This window comes from Lethenteron reissneri, chromosome 4, assembly GCF_015708825.2.
Source record: "Lethenteron reissneri isolate LAM-NWPU_2019-01 chromosome 4, ASM1570882v1, whole genome shotgun sequence".
Taxonomy (NCBI): domain Eukaryota; kingdom Metazoa; phylum Chordata; class Hyperoartia; order Petromyzontiformes; family Petromyzontidae; genus Lethenteron; species Lethenteron reissneri.
In genome coordinates, this window is record NC_083782.1 from 8,818,187 (window position 1) to 8,833,429 (window position 15,243).

Sequence of the window (15,243 nt, forward strand, 5' to 3'; positions counted from 1 at the left end):
TTAAATCCTTTATAGTAAGTTCGCTTGCTTGCTTAGGACCGTGCAAATCTTTCGGTCGTTTTTTAACCCACTTCCCGTGATCCAATCGAGCTGACATTTTCCACACAGACTCGTTGTGCGTGACAATTAATGTTCGTGAAAAATATTTTCCAAAATGTTACACTTTTTAGGACAAAAATATTATATTTAATTACCAATTGCTTAATGGTGCAATGCAATCATCTGACCCATAGGTGGCAGCCATCTCAAGCCAGAGGACGAGAGGACTCTAGCCGCCACGCATATAAAGGATTTATAGTGAAAAACTTTGTTTTTACGGGTTATACTTGTTTACACGTGGAGATGGGATAGCGAGTGTACGCGTGTTTGCATTGAAATTTCAATTCTTGGCCCCTGCGTGGCTTTCCCCAGTGTGGCACACCCGGTGTTGGCAGCGCAGACAGGTGTGCGTGGCATCAATAGGTGGGATGCCGTTATCGCGCAATTCTTGCCTTGTCATGTGCTGTGACACATGACTATCTTGGCTGTCACTGCAATTGGTAAACCGGACTTTTCTGAAAATTATTTCCATATTTAAATACACAACATGCATCTTCTTGGTTCTTCGGTAAAGTCACGTAGAATGGAAATAATAAAATAATAAAAATAAAACATAATAAAATAATATAATAATATAATAAAATAATAAAATAAAATAACTTTGACTTCACCGAAAGAACCAAGAAGATGAATCCCTGCAGTCACGAAAGCTTTAAATCGAAATTACTACACAAATTTTACACAACATGCCTTATATCGAATCTTGGATGTGCGAATCTGCATGCGACCTAATGCAGTCATACTTAAGTTTAAGTTATTATTGTTTGGCAACAAAAAGCACCTCACTTATCATTAACACTGTGGCTTTAAAATAAAAATATAATCGGGAGTTGATGCTCACAGCAGTGCCTGGACTAAGCTAGTGCGCGGCCTGTAGCATATGCTATAAAGGGGCCCTAAATAAAATAACACGTAAATATTAAAAGACAAATTTTTAACTTGCACGGGAAAGTAATTGCATTTTTTCATTTGCTATACAGCCATATAATATGACAAATCGCTAACCTTAAACACCCAGTAGTTCAGAAAAGTTGAAGGCGGTATAGTACTATAGTAATAGAGCAAGTGCAGAATCACTGAACCGGAATTGATAGCTTGAAAGCATTTGGCACGGGGCTCTTGAAAGAACGGGGCCCGTTGCTATTACATAACTACTACATATGTAGTAATAGCTACATATGTAGCTACTACTACATATGTAGTAGCTGCTACATATGTAGCTACTTTTGCTACGAGGATAATCCAGCACTGGCTCACAGCCCAGCCAGCCACCGATGACTGCACGTTTCAGTAACTTGCTTCGTCGTTTGTGCTTTTTGTTTTTGATGCAATTTCTTAAATTGTTTATTCACTTTTGATTTCGCTCGGGAGTAGGGGTTTTAATTTGCTTGGTGTGTGTGCGTTGGGCTTCTTTCGCGCCGTACATAGCCATCCACGTATCTGGGATTTTGTCCTTTTATATAATTACTGTACAGCGTTGTGGGATGCTGTTGACATGAATGACGCTATAAAATGAAAGTATTATTGTGATGAAACCCATCATTTAATAACAATTAATTTCCATGCACTTATTATACTTCTGAGTTTTAAATATTCTCAGGACTGCTGCCTGTCCAGTTGTGCTCTGTGAAAATTCCGGATGGGAATATCATTTGTCTCATGAGCCGACAGGAATTGCGGAATTAAAGTTTGGAGAAGATAAAAGATAAATAAGAAAAGAGGTTCACTTGGTAAAAACGAATATGTGTGGGCGCCGTGGTGGCGAGATGTTAACTACCTCGCCTGGTATGCAGGAGGTCGTGAATTCCCGGACGCCTATACATTTGGAGTTTGCACGTTCTCCCCGTGGTCTATCACTTGGTAAAAACTAATATGTGTGGGCGCCGTGGTGGCGAGATGTTAACTACCTCGCCTGGTATGCAGGAGGTCGTGAGTTCCCTGACGCCTATACATTTGGAGTTTACACGTTCTCCCCGTGGTCGCATGGATTTTCCCCCGCGTCCTCCGGTTTTCCCCACCACATGCGTTCAGAGATGATACGCCACTTACAACGGCTGTCATTTGTGGCCAGGTCGCCTCTGAAAAATATCCATAGAGCTCAGCGGGCCTTACCTGGTCAAATAAAACATGTAATTTTAGTTTAGTGTCGCACATCAGCGCTGTTCACAGTGAGTGCTGATGGGAGCAACGTGCGTGTGACATAGAGCGCTTCACACGATGTCATCGCCGTCACCGCCGCTGTTGTTCTCGTGTCTCCAGCATCGCCGAGTGTCAATTCGTGACAGCGAAAGATGAAAATCTCGATTTTTTTTAACGACGCTTGCCGCGCCGTGTTGTTTGTAGTGTTTGCAAAGTCGCATTGTTAGCTGTATTATGGTTGTATTGATTAATTTTGGAAATTTTAGCATTGCGTCACCCCCCCCCTCTCTCCCAAAATGTTATACTTGTACGAGGTAGTATTGATGAAAGTAATAATCCTTTCGTTGGAAAAGCCTGAAGCCTCGGTGCTATGCTTTTCATGTCAGGTCCTGGCGAGAGGATGTTTGACAAACTTAACAAATAATAGTGCAGCCCCAAAATCAACTTGGGTGTCGTTGTTCGATTTCCAACACAAGGTCAATCAAAGGCAGTGTGGCAGTGTATAGCGGCTTATGTAAATAAAACCTGCTGATTTCATGTTTAAGCCATTCCTGTTGCCATCCCGGTCCGAGAGATGGCATTGTTGTTGTTTTAAATCTTCCCTGGCGACCACTGCGAGCATGCACTGCATGCCACGATGGGCGCCAGGATCGCTAGATGTTAACTACCTCGCCCGGTATACAGGAGGTCGTGGGTTCGATCCCGATCCCGACCCTGACATCTGTATATTTTGAGTTTGCATCTTCTCCCCCCGTGGCCGCGTGGATATTTCTCCGGGTCCTCTCCGTTATTTCCCCCTTCAAGTAAAAAAAAAACCATACATTTCGAGTATTTGGTTGCTATACGTTTCACCATGACAAGCCACTTCGTTGAGTTATCATTTGAGGCCACGTCGCTTCTGAAAACGTGTTATACAGCTCAGTGGCCCTTACCGATTAAACAAATAAAAATCGTAATAGAGTGCCGGTGTGAGATAGTATTTTAATCCCCGTAGAATTCTAACCGTAGAATCCGAATACTAAACATCATTTGAACCCCCATGTGGTAATTTGACGTCCCTGCCTGGTGCGGGAGTTTAAGCAATGGGTACATTTCTTAAATCCCACCCCCCCAGCCGTTCTATTCACCCAATGGTATCAATCGGTGCACCACAGTGAGTTGATTGGCAAGTCGTGTGTGGTTTGGTAGTGTGGTTTACACCCGCCTCTCTCCAAGACATCTGGCCACTGTGGAAAAGTTGGTCCAAAATAACGTCTAGAGCAGTGAGTGGTTCAAACCTGGGGTCCACGCACCCCCTGGGGGTGCGGAGATGCCCTTTCTGGGGGTGCGAGACACGGGCATATTTTTTTAGAAGGTAAATAACCGAAACACAAATTAAGCACGGGCACATTAAGTACAACTTTCTTTGTTTCATCAAACCTTACGTATGTGTAGTGACATAGAACTAGCTTTGTAGCAGCATAGCGCTGGCTGCTGGCGGGGAAGGGGATCTGCGGTTTACAGCAGCCCTGACGTCAGCAGGCCACGTGATACACCAGAGGGGCTATCTGGGGGGAAGGTAACAGAAGGGACACGTGGGAGAAGCCCGGGAACACGCTAGTAGGTTCTAGAAAGGGGGCGTGGCCGGGGCGGAGCGAGGCCACGCTGGGAGCATAAAAGGGGGCTCTGGGCGAGAGCTCGGGGCTGTCGTTTGGAGTGGAATCCCCGTCGTGCTGTTGAAGATCGTCGCCATTGTCGCTGTCGTTTCGTCGCCATCGTCGTTGTCGTCTTCACTCGACATTGCGCTGTTAGACAGTAGTTGGCTGTCTCGGTTCAGCACCGTCAGACGGCTAGCGTTGTGTGTAGGCTAGCGACGCACCTAGCGTTGTGTATAAGCGAGCGACAGAAGAGTGTGTACCAGCGTAGGGCGTGTATTGTGCAAAGGGTGCTCGGTTAAATAATGAGTAATATTAAAAAAAAAAACTTTTTCAAAAACACGCTTTAATGAAATGTACCGTACTTGTAATGGCAGAACTCCACAACTCCAGGAAGTGGCCCCGAAGTTTTCCATAATGTAAGGGACTGTGGTCATTTACAGCCAACGTCAGATTACCGTGGACAATTAGAGCTGCTAAGCCGAAACATAACATATAAAAAATAATGTTTTAAAAGATGTTTATTTTTATTTTTATGATAGAATATAGTATTGTCATCAGTATGACATACGTATACCAAGTTTGCAGTCGATACCACATTGGGAAGTGGGTTAAAATTGAGTTACAAGATTTGAGGATACAACAACGACAACAACAACAGAGTGAGTTAATAAAAAGCGTGTAATAAAAGAAGTGCCTCCGAGTCTTCGCGTCTCCGAGTAAGTCACTACATATGTATTTACATTGTACATTTGTTTTTTACGATTGAGAACCAAAGGGGTGAAAGGCTGCAATGTTAAGAGTCACATCTCTAGAGAGACTCTCTCCAAGGCTCTCTCACGTGGAGGCTCTTCCACCAGCAGTGGTGTGAGCCAGACATTGCAGGTCTGCGCCTTTGTCACCAATGGTCAAACAACCCCAACGACTCACACTGCATGGGGTGGCCTTCATCCAGCGGTGGATTGACAAAGTGCTGTCATAATTATACGTGTAATTTGTTTAACTTTTTTATAATATAAAAAAAAGTTATCTTGAAAAGTAATCATCCAGTACAAGCTCAGTACCGTAATGGTAATTTTGTTACACACTTATAATGCAGTCGTCTTACCCAATTTCACTGCCTGCTGTTGGGAATGTGACTGCAGTGATTCATTACTTCCCAGCACTAAATGTTCGTAGCAGTAGGTCACTGCGCCCTGATCTCAAGCGTCGAATGGTTTTTGGCAGGAAAATTTGCTGGTAAATCGGAGGGCAAAAACCAAACTAAAAACGGTCAGAATCGTCGGGAAAAAATAAAAAACAACGTTCAACTTTATAACGCGTCGTCTGACTCGGGGGAGAGGACGACTCAGAGGCGATAGGAGAAACCGCGAACAATCGGAAGCGGCAGCCCAATAATTGCTCAAGCTGCGCAGTCCTCTTTGTCTTCTTGGTTCTTTCGGTAAAGTCACGTAGGATGGAAATAATAAAATAAAAAAATAAAACATAATAAAATAATTCTCACGACGTTTCGGCCACAACGCAAGCAGCCGTCTTCAGGTGAAGAACAGGTCTGTCGAGAAGACAGAGTCTGAATGACACGCCCCAGGCTTGGAGCGACTATTTAAGCTTAAATAGTGTGTCATTCAGACTCTGTCTTCTCGACAGACCTGTTCTCCACCTGAGGACGGCTGCTTGCGTTGTGGCCGAAACGTCGTGAGAATTATTTTATTATGTTTTATTTTTATTAGTTTATTATTTCCATCCTACGTGACTTTACCGAAAGAATCAAGAAGATGAATCCCTGCAGTCACGAAAGCTTTAAATCGAAATTTTGTCTTCTTTGTATGAATACACACGTGCACAGATGCCTACTTTATTGAGGGCGATGTTGGCACCTAAGATAAAAGATTGATCGCTTTGTTGAGATGTCTCCAGCCAATCAGTGGGTGTTTTACACGCAGGAGGAAACCGGGGCACCCGGAGCAAATTCACGCGTGCGAGGGGGCAACGCTGTATCCCGTGGCGACGGAACAGCTGGATACCACATTCGCTTTACCACCTTCATCTGGCGAGCCAGGGTATGGACTCCTCCTCCTGTGTCCACGGGAAGGCAGTCGCACAATATTTGTGTGGCCCACAAAGCCTTGCCTCCACAGTACTGGGTTATAGGCGCGCACCACTGCGTCCCAGCTCAAATAGTGCAACGCGGTGTTTTAAAACTACCATGCGGAAAGACAGCGATGGAGATAATATCTCCAGATGGCCATTAGTGCTGTTGTTGAGAACATAACAAAACGAATACGTAGACAAGACGTCTCTGTCACATATCAGTCTCTGCTTAAAACATTTATTTTTCAGTAGGTAATTTTATAATAGTTGACATTAAACGTTCCCAGTTCAGTACCCCAATTGTATTTCAACAGTCGCCATCGCAAACGCAGAGAATGTGATGAACGTTGCCAGGCATTGCGCCGACACGCATGCTAGGTGGCGGTAGGCAGATTTTTTTTTGAAAACTCAGGTGGCATATGCTAAAAAAAATGCTGCTGATTTCAACAAATGATTGACCCGTTCCCTGTTAATAATTGCCTTTTGTTAACTGCCCTACTTTGAAGGCGAATTAGCAGCATGGGCAGCACTGTTTGTACAATGGCTCTGAGCACGCTTTTCAGGCATGATCAGTGTTCTGGTAAAAGTCCACACGTACCCAGCTGGTGTTTAGACAGTTGATGCAGCCAGCCCAGCCAGCCCTTAAGTGGGCCTTAAGGGATATAGTTAATTATCTCTACACAAAACACATACATCCTATTGGAAATGCAGTCGCTTTCGGCCAACTTTATAGCTCTCTGTAAGCACCGTTTCATTATTACACAAAAATAATAATGGCATTTAAACCTCATGAATGAAGGTGGCACGGTAAGTGATGCAAGTTTGGGTTGTTAAGTGTAAATATTAGTCCTTCAATGATTCGTTAAAGGGGTCGCCAAAGGCCTAATGCTTGCAAACACCTGGTGCTTTTTTTTGCACGCGTTTGTGTCGTCAAGTTACGAGCCACAGCCTTTTGGATAAGTCCCTCGTGGAAACACAACTTTGCACTGCTGCAGGTTGAGTCATGTTGATATACACGCATATATATCGACACACACTTTCATACATCCTATCAGCTGTCACCGGGAAGCGTTAAAAAACTATAAATATCTGTATTGTTTTTAAAATATGGAATTCCACACCCATCCCTTATTAAATAGAGAAAGGAAGGTACGTATACACGTTTTTGTTGTTGTCGTTGTGGCCGAAACGTCGTGAGAATTATTTTATTATGTTGTATTTTATTATTTTATTATTTCCATTCTACGTGACTTTACCGAAAGAGCCGAGAAGTTGTTGCAAATTTTAAACAATAAAAAGTTGCGTAAAGTTTTCGCGTCAGCACTCAGCCTCCACGCGGCAGAGTATTCAACGCGGCCGCGGTGAATTTGCGACCGGCGCGTGCCGCACGAGCCGGGCGGCCCCACCGCAGGGCTGGTAAATGAAACGACGACCTTTGACCTGTCTCAGGTTGCACGGGCAAAAAACACCTCGGCTCGGATTGAGGTCACGCAATTACCCGCAAAACTAAATTGTTACGACAGAATAAATACAAATCCGAGTAATGTCTCGCCTAGCCCTCCACCCACCCACCCACCCACCCCCCTCTGGGGTTAACTAGGTTTTCCTCGCAAAAAAATTGAGATAATGAATCTCAATAGCTTCGCAGTTAAATTTAACAAGGCGATTGACCCCGACACCCACACTGCACTCGGTCAGATTGCACAGTCAGCTGAAACCAATTGTTCTGAAATTAATGTTTGCTGTAGGTAAGGGCGCAGGACTTAGAATCGCGTGGCAAGTCGAAGTACACGGCGGCAGTTAGCTCAGCCCATCATGCCTTTGCGGTCGCTAAAATGAATGCCGCTTTGTGGAAAGTCAGCAGTGGTTGCCATAAGAGAGGGGTGCCAGTCCATTTGGTCATTTGATCTCGAGGTAGCCTCACTGAGTCCGAATACTTTTTCATTTTTCGAAAGTTCTTGCTTGAGAACGTCCACACGTAAAACGGGGTTGGCGGGGTGGGTGGGGGGGAAGAGTTCAGGGATGAAAATGTCAGACAGCGACCTACTTTCTCCTTCTTCTTGGTTCTTTCGGTAAAGTCACGTAGAAGGGAAATAATAAAGTAATAAAAATAAAACATAATAAAATAAAAATTTGTTTTATTATGTTTTATTATTATTTAATGATTATTTAATAAAAAGAAAACATAATAAAATAAAATGTTAATTTATTATGTTTTATTTTTATTATATTATTATTTCCCTTCTACGTGACTTTACCGAACGAACCAAGAAGATGAATCCCTGCAGTCACGAAAGCTTTAAACCGAGACCTACTTTCTGTCCTGCCTTCCTGCTCGTGGGGGTAGTTGCCCTGCAGATGGGTGTGTCGTGCACGTGACACCGAGTGAATCGCCGGTCACAGTGCTTGGTTTCCACACAGGCTGTCATCCCTTAATCTACCAGACGATAAAATCACCCAGACAACGTGCCCCATCTCGGAAGCCAAGCTGGGTTGAACCTGGATAGTGCTTCGGTAGACAGCAGAGGGCAGTGCACGCAAATTCAATTGTTGTACCCGATTAAGCTCCCATGTCTATTCACGTCACCACCAATACCGTAGTGACCATCGGTTTCGTAAAGTATGGTCAAACAACCCTCCGTGAACTGCACAGCATCACGTGGATCCTCAACTAGCAGTGGATTGGCAAAAGGATCATGCACGCACCTGTACAATATCTTAGTGACGGCAGCATTTTGTGGAGCATCGGCAATCCTGGCAACGCGTCAGCACTGCGAGTGTGAAAGTGCCGCTTCATAAAGAGACTCGGGCACAGGAAAATAGATGTACGTAGATTGATTTATTTATAACGAGGAGTGAACAGAATTCGCACGTACCTCTCATTTCGCGGTGTTAAACGACGGCACGCACATCAGCTCCTTGGCGCACAGAGCAACTCAAAGTCATGGAAGGGACGACTCGACTCTCAACACCAAATGTGATGCGTGCTCACGAAACGGCTCCTTCACGATTAGATCTGTGGTAGTCGCGGCGACGCACTGCTTGTGCGATGATTGCCACGGTTATTCTGCATTTGTAATGTCTTTCCTTCACGTTGTGTCGCCACGTATATTCCAATTGTGCGCGAGATGCGTCCATTTATTAATAGGCATTTCATACATTTGATATTCGCAACATTCTGATGGCGCGAGGCTATATTCAAAGTAGTTTGAAGTTGTTCCAGTGGGGGGCGATGTTAATGTACGGAACGCCAATTGAGTAATTTGCGCCGTAATTGTAAAAAATAAATTGGCAAAATTTTACCGTGACGCCAGCATGCAACGGCTTACTTTTTTCGGCTGACATCACGGGATATCTAACGCCCGCCATGAAACAAATGGTTGAATATTATTGAATGGTTCGTAGACCCCCGCAGTATTAACTGGGGCAGCCTGCTAGAATCGAACCGTGAACCTCTCTGCAACGAGTAGAGAGGTTCCTCCAAGAAACTTGGGAGGACAGGGCAAAGCTAATTCCGGTGAGCCTTCTGTAGGCCTCACCCACTACAATCACACGGTGGAGGTTCTCGGCCCATGTATATACACCGTTGCATTACAACGGATATCTCGTCCACGACTGCCAAGTACGGTACAACATTTAACGATGCCCGAGGATGGGCTTCAAGCCTGGAGAAAAAGCATACTTTTGCAGTCACAGGAGACAAAGATAAAACCAGAATGGCCATTTGCTTTCAGGTCTGAAATCAGGACTCAAATCCAGGTCAGTGCTGGATCGGTTACAGCATCAAGTCCCATTGCCTTGTGAAGGTGAAAGGGATTCGGGTTCCAGTATTTTTTATGCTTCGTGTGTTCGGCACGCACACACTCGCTGCGTGCATTTCTTTTGTCAATTTCCAAACCGGCATTGTACAAAACGCAGCAACATTAGCCCCACTTGCGGCTGCCCGCTCTGACCTGGATTCAGTTGGGTTACGCGGGTTCAAATCGCGGCCAATCACAAGAACTTTGACGCACATTGTCAATTTCCAGGTGCAATATTTACAAGTGTCGGGACCCACGCGGTGAATCAATCTAAAAACGTAATCGCTTTCCCTCGATAAAAACAAAGGCATCATATACGGTCTCAAATACGCGGTTGCGTTGTGACCTTTAAACTTTGATCTCTATGGGGTTTAAAATCGCTCTCGAACGGTTTACACAAATCCTTTAGCTTTTAACTCGCGCGTTTAATATTTGGACTTTTAAAATCAAACTTCCCAAATGCAGCCTCGCTCCTGAAAACCCCCCCAAAGTTTTTAAACCCAAGGAGGCTTTGCTGGTTAAATAATTGATGATTATCAATGGGTGTTATCAGCAAAAACAATCACTTCGGGTGATTGTGGTGAGCATGGTATGGCAAAAACCAATAAGGGGTAGTCAAGCAGTTTTTATATTAGGGCACACACACTCACACTTGTCAATGTATTTCAGCAGCATCATTGCACATGTTTGTATGGCACTATGCATAATACCTTAACTTTGGCTTAACAATAAGCCTAATAATAATACAACCTAATAATAGGTTTGTGTGACATCTTTAGTCCTGCTTTAAACAATTTTTGACCTTTTACACACATATATACAGCATATGAGATTATGAATAAAGACAAAGATCCCCCGTATAGTCGATACGATACATGAGGGGGTGGGTGGCCAGCACCACGCCCGGCCGCCCTTGTCTCCCCAGTTGCAGTGTTTACACATCACACTCGGTACTCATTTTAGGCTGCGTAGAACTAGGGGAGGCCCAAGCCTGGATCAGATATTCGTCACTGCTGTTGGCCATGAGTGGGAATTGAACTTGGGTCGCCAGGTTCGTAGCGCAGCGCGCTAACCACATTTATGAATAAAGTGTACACATTCACACACATGTTCCATACATGTGTGGTGACATTGGATGAGTCACTGTAGCGCGTGTCGCTGGGAGATTGGTAGACAATGGACTTAGGGGTAGCAGCCCATTCTAGTGGACCTGTGGGCACAGCACGGAGCCCTCTGGGAGATCCAGAGGGGTGCGGGGCCGAGGGCGGAGCCTGGCCACACTGGGCAGGATAAAAGGACGAGCTCCCACTCATAGTCGGGGCTGCTGCGATCTGGCTGTGGGAGGCCGGAATAAAAGAGAGAGAGAGTACCTCCTACTAGTGTCTGTGAATTAGTACACTACACATGAGTTTGGAGCATGTGCGGACAGGATGAGGATGTAACTCAGCTGTTGGAGCATGATATCATCATCATCGTCCCTCCACGGTGCAGTTGCCACCTGTCCTGGTTTTTCCCAAGAGTGTCCTCTTGCCGAGGTAGCTGCTTGTCCTAGGAATTCTGTCCATCTTCCCGGGACGTTAAATCTCTCGTTTTTTTTGTCGGTGGCGTAATCGTACACCACCTCAAGGCAGTGCATTCACGTGTGGCTCTGTCCTCTGTCATTCCAGAGATATTCCTCTTACGTGTCCCGTCTTTAGTACCCGGAGGTGGCAACCCTATCGCAAGGTTTTGGAAAAGGAGATCCACCTGGTTTGAAGCTGAATCGTTCGTTGGCAGGTCAACGGTGGCTACGCCTTTGAGACTCTGTCCCTTGCCATAGGAATGTGGAATTTCCACCACCAGCTGAAGACCAACAGTGGAGGTGTGTGCCGGCTAGTGCTCGTTTGAGCATGAAACTGCCTTCGGTTTTGTTGAGGGCACGTGCTGTACTATTGTACAGCACGTGTATCCTGTGCATTGTTATCACACGCACTGTTGCACAGTCCATTGAATGGGCGTGCAAAGGAATTGCCCCTGCCCCTAGCGATTCGATGAATTGTCTCGGTTCAAAGGCCACGATCTCGTTTCGAGCATGATTATTTTTTTTGGTGGTGGGATTTTATCGTCTTGATCAAGTTTCTCATATTTTTTTTCTATCTTGGTATTTTTCCATCAGTCTACAGGTTACCACAGTGTATTCGTAGCGAATAATTACTGGTTCGGTTAGATCACGGTCAGGAATCGAACCTGGATTGTCAGAAGCAGAGCAGGTTGTACGAGTCATTACATCGCTGCTCGTTCATATTTTACATGCAGCGTCCACTCACACATACATATTGCTGATTGTGACTACATAAATGGTTGCTGCTTATTCAAATCATATTCAAACATCACTTGATCTTCTCTTTCGCGTCCAACAAGGGTGACCCCCCTAGGATTGACCCTGCTCAGTAGTGTATGCAATTATAACCGTGCTCTGCCCATAGAAACACAGAACACGTTCTCTCTGGGTGCACAATGCTACATTAATACATTTAGCTAACTTTTCACTGTATTGGGCCTTTCTTGACAGTATAAAAAAAAACCCAATATGTTTCACCCTTTCTGGCAATAAAACAGCTGTGTTAATATGTTAAAACACCGACCATTATTTTTTTTCTTGGTTTTTTCGGTAAAGTCACGGAGAAGGAAAATAATAAAATAATAAAAATAAAACATAATTAAATAATTCTCACGACGTTTCGGCCACAACGCAAGCAGCCGTCCTCAGGTTATTTTTCCTTCTACGTGACTTTACCGAAAGAACCAAGAAGATGAATCCCTGCAGTCACGAAAGCTTTAAATCGAAACATAATTCTTTTATCAAGGAATCCTGTCTGCATCAACCACACGTGCTTGTGGTGAGCATGCACAAATGGTGTTGTAACATCTTAACGCAACCGTTTTATTGCCAGAAAGGGTAACCACTATTATTGTTATGACTTTTTACTGGTCCACAGAACTGATATGATTTACGTTTTATTCGGCTCTTTTAGCTTCATCCCCTTCTACATCCCCTTTGTGCGCGTAGAGTCAGGCAGTGTCCTCTTTGGAACCTGCTCAGTCAAATTAGAAATAGGAAGAGGTCGCGGGAGGGAAAGACCCTGGAAGGTGACACCACCGACAGATGCGGAGTTGCTGCAATTATCCTCGGTCGCCCATCACTCGTGCAACTCCTTCACACTTCACAAACATAGGGAGTGGTTTTCCACGTGTCCACTCATCTAATAGACAGTGTTCATTCACTTGAGCCCTCAGAAGCAGAATTAACTGAATTAAACTGACTAAATTTCGATTTAAAGCTTTCGTGACTGCAGGGATTCATCTTCTTGGTTCTTTCGGTAAAGTCACATAATCTGACTACTCAAAGGTTTTTTTTTGGCACCATAATTGACCAAAACCCGGATTCGAACCCATGCCCTCAGCAATGCTGGCTCGGTGCCTCCGACACGGCCATTATGCGCCGCCATCAACTCACCTATGGAGAGACTGGCCCCTACCATAGGAATGTGGAATTCCCACCACTGGCTTAGGGCCACCGATGGAGATGAGCGCTGCTCATCGAGTCGCTTTGAATCACCTCGGGGAAGGAGGGGGGGGGGCAGAGGAGGAGGTGGGGGAAAGGGAGGGGGGCAGCGGTCAAGGCAGAGCAGACGGCTTCTCGTACACGTCCGAGGAGGGGCACGGCAGGAACGCGTCGCTGCTCGTCTCCGGCTCCTGCTCCTTCTGCCAGCGGCGCCGGCGCCGCCTCCTCGCGATGGGGTCGAGCAGCAGGATGAGCACGCACAGCGCCAGGCCGGCGCCCGCCATGTAGAACGACATGTCGTAGTTGCCCGTGATGTCGTGGAGCCAGCCTGCGGGGACGAGTGGAGGGGGGGGGGTGTACCGACAGCTCGGGGTCACAGGCGCCCCAAACGGACCCGGCTCGGGGTGCGACGATGCGTCGCGTCGTGGAGCGATGGCCATTCTTACGGAGAGCTGGATGGCTTGTCGAATAGGGGCAGCAACGCTGGCGAGATGTTAACTATCTCGCCTGGTATGCAGGAGGTCGTGGGTTCGATCCCAACCCTGACGCCTGTTTATGTGGAGATTGCATGTTCTCCCCGCGGATTTTCCTCTCGGTCCTCTGGTTTTTGCACTCCACGTTTAGAGTATTTCGCTGCTATAAATTGCCACGTGATGAGCCATATCGTGGAGCTGTCATTTGTGGCCTCGCCGCTTCTGAAAAAGAGCTACATAGCTCGGTAGTCCTTACCTGGTAAAATAACAAAATTGTAAATAATAACAATACAAATATAGTTATGGACAAAAAATTGTGAAAAACTACTTTTTTTAGGTCAATAACTCGGGCCCGTTTAAAAATGGCGGCCGCCCACGACATCCTACCCGGCGAAGATGGGAAACCCCGTGCAAGCCACGCTCAGCAGGACGTGGCTCGCGACGACGACGACGCCGCCGGCTCCGCTCACCTGCCGCGGGGGGTCCCAGCAGGATGCCGACGCTCTGGAACATGAGGGTGACGCCGTAGGCGCTGGGCATGCGCGCCACCCCGACGCAGTCGGCCGCCACGGGCATGACGAGAGAGCGGCACGAGCCGACGAAGAGGCCGAAGCACACGGCGTAGACGAGCAGCGTCGGCAGCGTGCGGCACAGCGGGCCCGTGAAGAGCGTGAGCGCGCACAGCGCCACGCAGATGGTGTAGAAGTCGAAGCGGCTCACGAGCTTGAAGTCGGAGAGCCAGCCGGCGGCGACGCGCGACGCCGTCTCCACGCCGCCGATGACGGAGAGGAGCAGCGCGCCGCTCGCCTCGCCCACGCCCAGCTCGCGCGCCCGCGCCGCCAGGTGCACGTACGGGATGAGGTAGCCGAACGAGAAGAGCGTGTTGGAGACCAGGAAGAGCGTGAACTGCTCGTTCCGGAAGAGCGTCGGGTCCAGCAGCTTGTGGAGCCGCGAGCGGAACGTGCTGTGCTGGCGCCCGTACGGGGAATGCTCCTCCGGCGGCTGCCGCGTGGGCGGCAAACCGGCGTCGGGTTCTTCGGGCGGGAGGACGATGCGCGTGGTGGCGGCGACGGCGACGGTGGTGTCGTTGGCGCCGTCGGCCGACTTGCCGGTGCCGTCGGCGCGGCCGTGCGAGCGCTGCTCGGCGAGTGCGACGCGGATGTTGGCGAGGCGGCGCGGCGCGTCGGGGCTCGGGGCCACCACCTCGGACTTGAGGTACAGCGGGCGGATGACGGCGCCGCACGCGCACACGTTGAGCATGCCGCCGCCGATGAGCAGCAGGGAGCCGCGCCAGCCGTACTGCTCGATGAGGAACTGCGGCGGAGGGCGGGAGGGGGCAAGACGGAATGTTACCGAGGAGAGCGCCGGACCGGTGCCGAGATTTACGGCAGCGATGCGCGGCCGTGTCGGTGTCGCGAGGCATTCCACCCGTACTGGTTTTGCCAGGATCGTCCTTTCTTTGA

At 47.3% G+C, this 15,243-nt stretch overlaps 1 protein-coding gene across 6 annotated transcripts in view; it reads right to left on the reverse strand.

Moving 5' to 3' along the window:
• Positions 1-13,323: 13,323 nt before the first annotated feature.
• The window catches only part of LOC133350267 (monocarboxylate transporter 13-like), a 44,099-nt gene continuing 42,179 nt past the window's right edge, over positions 13,324-15,243 (reverse strand). For all 6 annotated transcript variants that reach the window (XM_061564469.1, XM_061564452.1, XM_061564460.1 and 3 more), the window contains 2 exons: positions 14,251-15,094; positions 13,324-13,635 (listed from right to left, as the gene is read on the reverse strand). In XM_061564469.1, coding sequence (XP_061420453.1) covers positions 13,421-13,635; positions 14,251-15,094 — 1,059 coding nt within the window. In that variant the 3' untranslated portion in view covers positions 13,324-13,420. The remainder of the gene's footprint in view (positions 13,636-14,250; positions 15,095-15,243) is intronic.